This window comes from Dermochelys coriacea, chromosome 10 (assembly GCF_009764565.3).
Source record: "Dermochelys coriacea isolate rDerCor1 chromosome 10, rDerCor1.pri.v4, whole genome shotgun sequence".
NCBI lineage: Eukaryota > Metazoa > Chordata > Testudines > Dermochelyidae > Dermochelys > Dermochelys coriacea.
The window spans coordinates 65236762-65245855 of record NC_050077.1 but is presented as its reverse complement, the minus strand read 5'-3'; the positions used below and the strand labels follow the sequence as shown (position 1 = coordinate 65245855).

Below are 9094 nucleotides of genomic sequence, written 5' to 3'. Positions count from 1 at the left end.
TGTCTTGCAATGCTGAGTGTACCATATATCTTATGTATAGCAACCAAACCATCTTTAATGACATTCACCCCCACTCCCACCCTAATAACTCTTGCTTGGCCATCTAAGAATTTGATTAGAGCAGGAGAAGGGAAGTTTTGTTTCGTCAAGTGTAAACAGTTTTCTCAGACTGGGAGCAAGAAAGAGCCCTATGCCTTGTTCTGAAAAGACTGTGGAAACACCGGATATAGTAGCAGCAGCAGCAGCATGCTCCTCTCACATGGATTTAGCCAATGTGACAGCGCCTCCAGATGTTTGAGGGTGGGACTTTCATTAGTGACTGCAATAACCATTAGCTCCTACGTTGGTTTTTCTGTTCTTAGTAACTGAAAACAAGAGTTTCCACATGCAGACACATGAGTACCTGCAGGCATCTGCCCTTGTGCTGTGATGCTGTTGTGCTGTTTAGCCTTGCAAGTTAAACTCGTCTAGTACATTGGGCTGATTCAATTTTTATATATGAGGTCTCCAAGGTCAGTTTCTGGACTTAAAGAAATCATGTTTGGATGAGTTGGGAGTTATTGTTATGTTTACCATCCAAAAATATTTCCCACCCATCCCTCTTTGTCACTGATGTGATGTTGTGGCATGAATTCTGCCTATGAAGAGACAGGTGACAGGTCTGATTCTCAAGAGATTTCTCTGCCACTCCTCCTCACTGAATGTTTAGTGAATCGTCTCCCTAAAGTCTTTCTTTGATATTAGCTGTTTCTTACCCCCAGCTCCATAAAAGGCGAATTCCCAAAAAAAACCAGCATGAGATGCTTTTATAAGTCTACAACAAATATTTATTTAACAAAATGGATGCCACCATCAGATCTTCAAAACATAGGTATATAGTACAAATGTATCAGTACTAGGTTTTCAAAATGAAATCAACATCAAAAGTAAGGCAGGATACTCTTGAGTTTTCATGCAAGAGCATATTCAAACGTTCCTTTATCAAGACCCTCGACTTCATCTTCCCAAGTGGAAGAAGGCATGCTACTATAGGGGTCCAGTAAGATTTTGAAGCATCTTATAATAAGTAGTCCCAAGAAAACACACAGAATCCCTACGAAAGCAAAGCCAGTTTTTTGCTCTAAAGTCAGTGAAAAGGCGGACACTTCGTTGACAGTCATGCTGGCTGAAGCATTGCTGCAGTAGCTACTGGTCATTATTGGGTGTCACATACTGGTGAGTCTTCAGGATTTTCACGCATATTCCTTCTTTGCCTGTACACAAAAGTGGAGTCAGTTTGGTTATGGACAAATGTAACATAGACCTTAGAGCATAAAAAAAATTTGAAAACAAAAACTGCATGGGCATTAATAGTGAAAGTACTTTTTTGTACCTCCAAATCAGCCTAGCAACACTGTCATTAGAAATTGGTAGTCCCTGAACGAAAGCTAGTTGGAGTTGCTAATCGTGACAATAACAATGAAAAACTGATAATTTACTTGCTTGTCCCTCCCACCCAAAATAGAAAACTACTGGCCGGGGCATGTGAAATTTTGCAAGGCAGCGCTAGATGGCATTTTATCAGACTGGGCAAAATCCTGGTCAGAGCTTGCAAGGCCTCCATGTGCAGAGCTAAATGGGAAACTTATGCTGGAGAAATTGCACTATCAGTATCTGAGTCCTTAATCTGGTGAAACATCCATTGTCTTCAATGGGCATTTTACTTGAGTCAGACTGATTGATTGGGCCCATGTATTTTAGCCTAGAACTCTAACAGCAGTAAACCAAATGTACAGAATGAAAATGTCATTTTTATATAATATTGTTGGACATCTTATTGTTTGGGCTCCATTTTCAGACAAATGCGTGCCTAAAAATGCTTGTAAAAATGACCGGCTGAACGTTTAACTTCTCACTAATCATGTGTATGTGTAAATAGTGTTAAATGAAAGATGATGTGCTTGTGTAGTTGCGTACTTGCTTTCTGATTTACTGTCCTATGCGATTGTCACTCAGTAGAGCATAAACATTATTAGAGTCTGGCTGGGGCCACAGACTGTCGAAAGCTACATTCAGATTGGCAGGCTGAGCTGTGTGCCAGCTCCCAAGGGTGCACAGAGTATATGTCCCCACCAAACTGAAATTAGAATTCCCTACACCCATTAGTGTATGCGGAAAGGTTAATGGGAGAAGCGAGAATACAAATCTTTTTCTTTCCCTCATTATGCTCTTCTCATCACCATTATTTTCCATTTTAAAATGTTGCTGTTCCCAAGACACTGATTTAGGAGCCTTAAAACATCTTCCTCATTCAAAGCATCATTAATAAGCAGTACACAAAGGGCCCAATCCCGCATTCGTGGCACATTAAAAACATCCACTAACTTCACTGGCAGTTTGGATGGGAGAGTGCAAGAAATGTAGAAGGGCCCAAAATACACAGGACCAAATTATGGTTTGCCCTTGCATGAGTGCACTAGCCTGGGAAGGGCGTGCAGGGAACGCTTCCTCCTTTCTAGTGCACTCACGCTGGAGGTAGCCCATGCTGGGATTTGTGCTCCCTTAGTGTTGGTGAGGGGGAGTAAGGCGGGGCTCGCTAGCCCATGTAGTGGCAGTAAAAGCTGCAAAGATGGTGTGGCCAAGTGGGCTAGGGAACATGGCCAGGGCCCCACCCATACACACCAGCTAATGCCTTGAGACTGGTGCTGACTGAGCACACATTTCACCATTTTTAGAAGTGTACAAGTGACATTTCTGAACATGCTTTCTCCTGTGCTCTTGGGAGCAATACACCTGCCTTAGCCTTACATGGGCATTATGTTTCAGCCACTTCCACTCAGGTGTCACACCTGCGTCATCACCACTGCCACAACTCAGCAGACCTCAAGGTGTCATAGCATTATAGGTGATCCGCAAAGGGGAAAGAAATTGGACTCCCCCACCCCTTTTTATTGGCTGCTTTATAATGATAAAGAAGGCCAAAGAGGTTTTTCTTCTCTTCATAATTTTTGTCTGCTTGGTTTCCTGTTAGAAACTAATATCCTGCCTCCCCTGACGACTCTATGGACAACTAGAGAACTGGTAGGATTATAACATAGCAAGTACCACGGCAGGAGGGAATCATTTTTAGGCTGATTGTTTGTTTTTGTTGGCTGTTAAAACCTATTTATCTAACACACTTGGGGAAAACATTCCTTTTGTTCAACACCCTTTCTCCAAGGAAGCTCTCATTATAAATTTCCAAGTCATCCCAGAAAAAACAAACAGTAACCAGTAAAAGATTCTTGTTTGGATCCTCTGTTTCCCTCCTGATAACCTCCATATTTCTTTATATAGATCATAAAGAACCAAAATTAAAAAACAGGGAAGGAGAAAAGAAAAGGACAGAAAGCAAACCTAATTTTTTCTTTTGCAGGTTCCGTTTAATTTAGTGCATAATAAGGAGTAAGGATAAAACAGAAGGAAGGATACAGTTAAAAACTGTGGGCCAGATCTTTAGCTGATGTGAGTCAATGTAGAGCTATTGACTTCACTAGAGCTACACTGGTTTATACCCATTGGATTTGGCCCTACAACCCGCGCCTGTTTTAAGGTTTGGAAAATGTTGGTTTAAGCACCTCACTACCACCATCTCTTCCGTCTCCCTGACTCCCACTCCAAACCTCTGCATTGTTCATTAGCAAAATTAATTCCTCATACTTAGAGGCTTGTCCATCAGAGCCATGAGATCTTTACTCCTGTTGAGTAATGTCTTGTTCTGTGAGTTGTGCCATTGAACCAAATGGTACAACTTACGGTGTGTGGTGCTACTCCGTGAGAGACCAGGTGCCACTATATGGCCCGTAGTAACCAAAATTAACGTCAACAGAAACTGAATAACAATAATTGATATCTATATGAAGAAAACAAATGTAATAGATGAAACCAGCTGATTCACACGTTTTCATGTAAGGCACGTTTCCAGTTTTTCCAGAAAGTTTAACAGCTGCAGAGATTGGAGAGTAAAATCACAGAATTCTCAGATTGTTGCCCAAATCGGTTATATGTAACAGGATCCAGCCAAGAAGAAAATTCTCCTTCCAGGAGTCCAAGGACTCTGAGAAATTAAAAAAAATGAAAGGCTTATACTGGGAAATTATTTGTACACCAAAGCAAGAAGACACAGTGCCAGAAAAAAAAGTACACCCATAAAAGATACAGAAGTCTCTAAGACAAACTATAGCCCTGGCTCTGCAATTGGTTCTGCAGGAGGGGGACACTTGTGCCTATGTGAAGTCCATAGAAATCAGAGGGGCTCAGACCTCTGCACCCCCAACTCCCAGAGGAACATAAACTCCCAATCTTGCAGTCTTACTTTGGCAAAAATCCTCTCCCATTGGAGTCAATGGGAGTTTTGCCTGAGAAACGAGTGCAGAAGCAGGTTCCAAGATAAGATACAGTTTACAAGCCAAACCAAACCTGCAAGTAACACCATTTATTTTAATGAGCTAGGATGATCACATAATTCAGGAATGAAGAAGAGACACATAAAACCCTGTGTTAAATCACCAACATGAGTATTATGCACTGGAAACTATGGCTTAATTAATAGGATTAGACCAATATTTGGGCTGATTTCTCACACAGACTAGGAAACAAGCATTGCTATTGGTCCTTGCATTCTTGCTCTACTAAACGTTTGCTATTAGCCCACACTGATATTATTTTATTTATTTATTATTCAGTTCATCATACTGGCAATTATGGGTCAAATCTTCAGCATGCAAAGCCTGAGTAAATTGACAGGGAGTACAAGGAAATGCATACCGGGCTGAGGAACAGAATTCTTGGCCCCAACCTGCAATAGTAGAGTGGAACAGCTCTGTGGGTGCCATTGGCTATATGGAGTAATAGTGTATATTTCTTGTGCAGGGGCCTTGGGCCTGTCAATCCATATTGTGTGACTCTGTTGAGTCCTGAGCTCTCCTTCTCCCCATCCTGAGCAGCAGAGATGTAGTATTTCCACTGCATTTCAGGCCTTGCAAGCTCACAGATTGGAGTGGAGAATTTGGTCCTAAATGTGTACCATATAAAGGTAAGATTTTACTTGTTTGGGGGAATGGGATATGTTTACATTATAAATCTGTTTACAGATTGGTGACTGAAAGCTACAGCCAGCAGTTATGCATACATAATGTCATCTGCTCTAGAGTATGCATAAAATCATGAGGAAAAAAGACCATGAATGTTAGAGGGCCCTAATCCAACAAAGTATGTAGGTAACCACTAGGTCAGAGATCAGGGGCATGCATTATAGGAACTTGTAGGATCCATTTGTCAGGAGTTTTCACCAAACCAATCTCTATTGGTCCAGGTTCTACAGTTTGCTTCCATGTAGTTTCACTCGACTGCGCCTCAAAATCCCTCTGGATTGGGAGAAGTAAGGACCCCTGCATGGCCTGTTGTGGTGGAAAAGGCCATCTGATGCCCCTTCAAGACCAGAAAGGGGGCCACCAGGAAGCAGGAGTGGAACAAATGCTTCACCCCCATGGATGACAACGGTAAGCAGAGAGTAGGGAGCAACTGGACATTGCTGGATGAATGATGCTAAGGAGGTCAAAAGATGGTAGTGAGCACAGTATAGAAGCCTAGATAAATAGGTAGCTAAGTTGGAGTGCCTAAGATTATTGTAACAGCATCAACCCATATCCACCAAATGTTTGTGGACCTGGGCTGATGTTTAAAGTTCCGTAGGAATCTAACCCTGATTATGGGTGATTTGAGGGTTTCAATATGAACTTTTTGTGCAACCCTAGTTACCCACCCTCACATTTCCAAACTTTGGAAAAAGAGTCAACAGTAATTCCACATGTTCTTGCAAAAGGGTCTGAGAAGTCTGACCACAGCCTCCAAAGGTTGCTGATTAAAAGATTTCCTCAAGAGTCTTAGTCACATGTTGGATATTAGCCTTACCCTCAAAAACAAACAAGTTTTGTTGTAAAGATCATCATGTAAGGGCCCAGTCTTGTGAGGTGCTGAGTACACTTAAGGCCCACTGAAGTCACCAGGAGTTGAGAAGACTCAGATCCTTGCATGATCAAGCCCGGGTTGACTGAGAATTCACATTACATATTAAAAGCCAGGTTAAAAAACTAATTGTGCTTAATGAGTTTCAGGTGGCTCCTGTAATCACATAATAGTAATAAAAAATCATTCCATGATACTCAGATAGTTATCATTCAGGAAGTACTGGAGGTTGCATGGCTGAAGCAGTGGTGCAGTGACCCCGTCATTCTGATGATGCTTCAAATGGCCTGGATTCTAGATTAATTCTTCTAAGAATTTTTAAAGGTATTTAGGTCCCTAAAGATGCTGACATGCACATACTGGGATTTTCAAAAGCACTTAGGTGCCTGTATGCATCTTTATATATCTAAATATCTTTAAAAAGCTGGCTCTGGAGGAGTGGCCCTTCAGGGTGGTACAACTGCTGTAGCAGGAATTTGAAGGAGATAATGAAGGGAGAGGATTAGTGATGGATACACCTCAAAAAGTTCTCTCTAGTTTCCATTAATTTGGAAGTTTATCCAAAGTTCATCTGGACCATCTGAGATGACAACACTGCTCTGGAAATGTCACAAGAACATCTCTGTGACTGCAGAGCCAGCCTCACTTTAGTTAATACACATACTGCATCCCTAAATCATTGCAGGAAACTCAGCCTCTTCTTCCCACCCTATACATTCAGCAGGTCATGATCCCAAACCTGGCATTCAAGAGAATGTTATCCAGGGAGCCCAGTGCCATGCAGCCCAGCACTGTTTGGTATCAGAAGGGTGTAATTAGCCATTCTGAAAGTGTAGTAGGGCCAGATGTGGCCTGCAGTATGTAATCACAGGATATACTGCACCTTTTTGGAGCAACAGTAAATTCCATTCCACTGTGCATTCCCCTGCAAATCTGAGCCAGCAAGGGATTGCCACCCCTTTATATACAATATAAAAAGACAGGATTTTACTCCTAGTAAATGCACAATACCTAGAGTATCCATTTGGTGGTAGATCCTGTGCTCCGTAATGCACTTTTTATTCTTATGAGCTAGGGATGTCTGGATAAGTGAGACACAGAATAGAAAAACAAAAGATTCAGTGTCATCATCTTTCTTTGACTTGTGAACATAAAATAGTGCAGTGCACTGGCCATGAGCATGTACTATATTTGTACCATAAGATATGAAGCATCTGCAAGTAACTGTTGATATACAGTTATATCTATAGCTTTCACTTCTCTTTGGTATCCTTTTGCACCAGGACATTTCTGTACTTACAAAAACATAGAATTCAGTCTATAATCATTTACAGGCAATTTCAAGAAGCAGTACTGAAAAAAAAAACATTTAATTTCTGCTACAAACTGCCTGCTTTGTCTTACCCTAAGAGAAGCTTTTTCTGAGAATATCCCTTACCTGGCCATAATACAGTCATTAAATGCATTATTAAAAGCAAATCTACAGCAAAGCCATGAAATCATAACAAAACAGCATAGCAAGCTCAAGATATCCTGCAAAATTTAAATAGACAAAACCAGGGCCATTCTCCAGCCAAGATGTGCACAGCCCCCCGACCCCCCCCCTTCTTGTTTTGTAACTAGATAGAGAAGCATCCTTATCGAATGAAAACCTAGCAATACAAACCCCGTTCTTCCTTGTACCCTCTCCCCATGCTGATGAACTGCAGAAGTTGCAGTGGCTCACTGTGTAGGTTCTCAAGCTGATGAAAGCTCAGGATTGAGCCTATGTCTGCGGGGATCCTCCCTTGTGGCCACAAACCCAGTGAGGCTCCCCACGCGACACAACCCTAGCAACCCCCACCAGAGGCTCCAGGGCTCATCCGTGGCCGTTTCTTCAGACGGATGGACGCATCGCTTGGGGACTCTTCTCCAAACACTTGGGTCAAGATGCTGTTGGAAATTCTCGAACTGGATTAAAGAACGAAAGTAAGAAAGACCCTTTAGGATGATTCAGCCCCGCTTCCCTCCAACCCCCCTCCCCCGTCCCTTCTACCGATTGACCTGAAGAAGTATGGAAACTTCCTGCAAAATACTACGTGAGAGGCATCAGCAAATCTTTGCTGCACACCCATCCAGATGCTGTAGCGACTGCAAGAGCGGCTGCCCAGCGATTTCTCTCTTGGATCACCGGAGCCTGCAGCTCCCTTCCCTCCTGAAACACAAGGTTTCTGGGACATGGCACCTGGAGGCACAGCAGCACCTCCGTTGAAGTGTCGGAGGGGTCCTTACCATGCAAGCAACAATGTCACACAGACGTCAAGGCTGGCTTTTCTCACAGGCGGGCTTTCGAGCAGAACCAGTAAAAGCGAGGAGGCGGGATTTGAAATTGACTAAGGTGTTCTGTGACTATTTGCATTCAATTGCACATTTCCAGAACAATGCAGGGGCTCTAGCCTTTCATTCTGTGGGGGGATATCTGAATTATTTATGTCGGTTAATTTAGCCCTCAGGCGCAGTTTGGTTAAATAGGTAGCGCGGGTATATAATCAGTGCACTGCTAAAATCCTAGCCGCATTAACCCTGGATCCCCCGAGGGAGCGGCATTGCCCCATCGGAGCACATTGTCACGGCTTTCGACCTCAAGCTTTCTACCATCTAGTGATTAATGAGACCGGAAGAGCCATGTTAAATACTCCGGGCCCAAATCCTGCTCTCCTGCAAGCAACTGGTGTGGTGTAAACGAGCAAGGTGTAGCCCATAACATTCAACTGGTTTCTGTGAGATACTGGGGTGAGCTGAAGGATGGTCTCGTCTTATTTTGTGTCTGCCTCTGGCATTGCTAGCAAGCCTTCTCCCAGCAGCTTAATAATACATCATTATTATTAATAATCATGTCCAGGGGCTGTCATTAGTACTGAAGCTTCTTTGCCGAGTTTGTGCCTAAGTTACATATGTCTTGTAGATCTCCGTTTGTAAAGATAAATTTAAAAAATTAGGATTCCACTTGCCATATTAGAAGGTGGTATTAAGGTGTATGTGGCTACCGGATGGAGAATTGTTTTTAAGTTGTCTTAAGTTTAATCAATTAAGTTTTAATATATTACATTTAAAAAACCCACTCAGGCAC

The 9094-nt window shown here is 42.5% G+C and overlaps 1 protein-coding gene across 4 annotated transcripts; it reads right to left on the bottom strand.

Moving 5' to 3' along the window:
- Window positions 1-818: 818 nt before the first annotated feature.
- On the bottom strand, window positions 819-8517 carry CTXN2 (cortexin 2). 4 transcript variants are annotated; one of them, XM_043494172.1, is made up of 5 exons: window positions 8257-8517; window positions 7652-7935; window positions 6997-7066; window positions 3911-4075; window positions 819-1256 (listed from the first exon to the last, which is right to left on the bottom strand). In XM_043494172.1, exon 5 carries the CDS (start codon window positions 1194-1196, stop codon window positions 951-953), a length of 246 nt encoding a protein of 81 aa, XP_043350107.1. In that variant the 5' UTR covers window positions 1197-1256; window positions 3911-4075; window positions 6997-7066; window positions 7652-7935; window positions 8257-8517; the 3' UTR covers window positions 819-950. The 4 variants fall into 4 exon arrangements, 3 of the variants coding, with proteins under 3 accessions (XP_043350107.1, XP_038275569.1, XP_043350108.1); XM_038419641.2 differs by having other exon boundaries at window positions 819-1253; window positions 3919-4075; XR_006274854.1 differs by lacking the exons at window positions 819-1256; window positions 8257-8517 and adding an exon at window positions 8029-8239 and having other exon boundaries at window positions 3283-4075.
- Window positions 8518-9094: the final 577 nt, after the last annotated feature.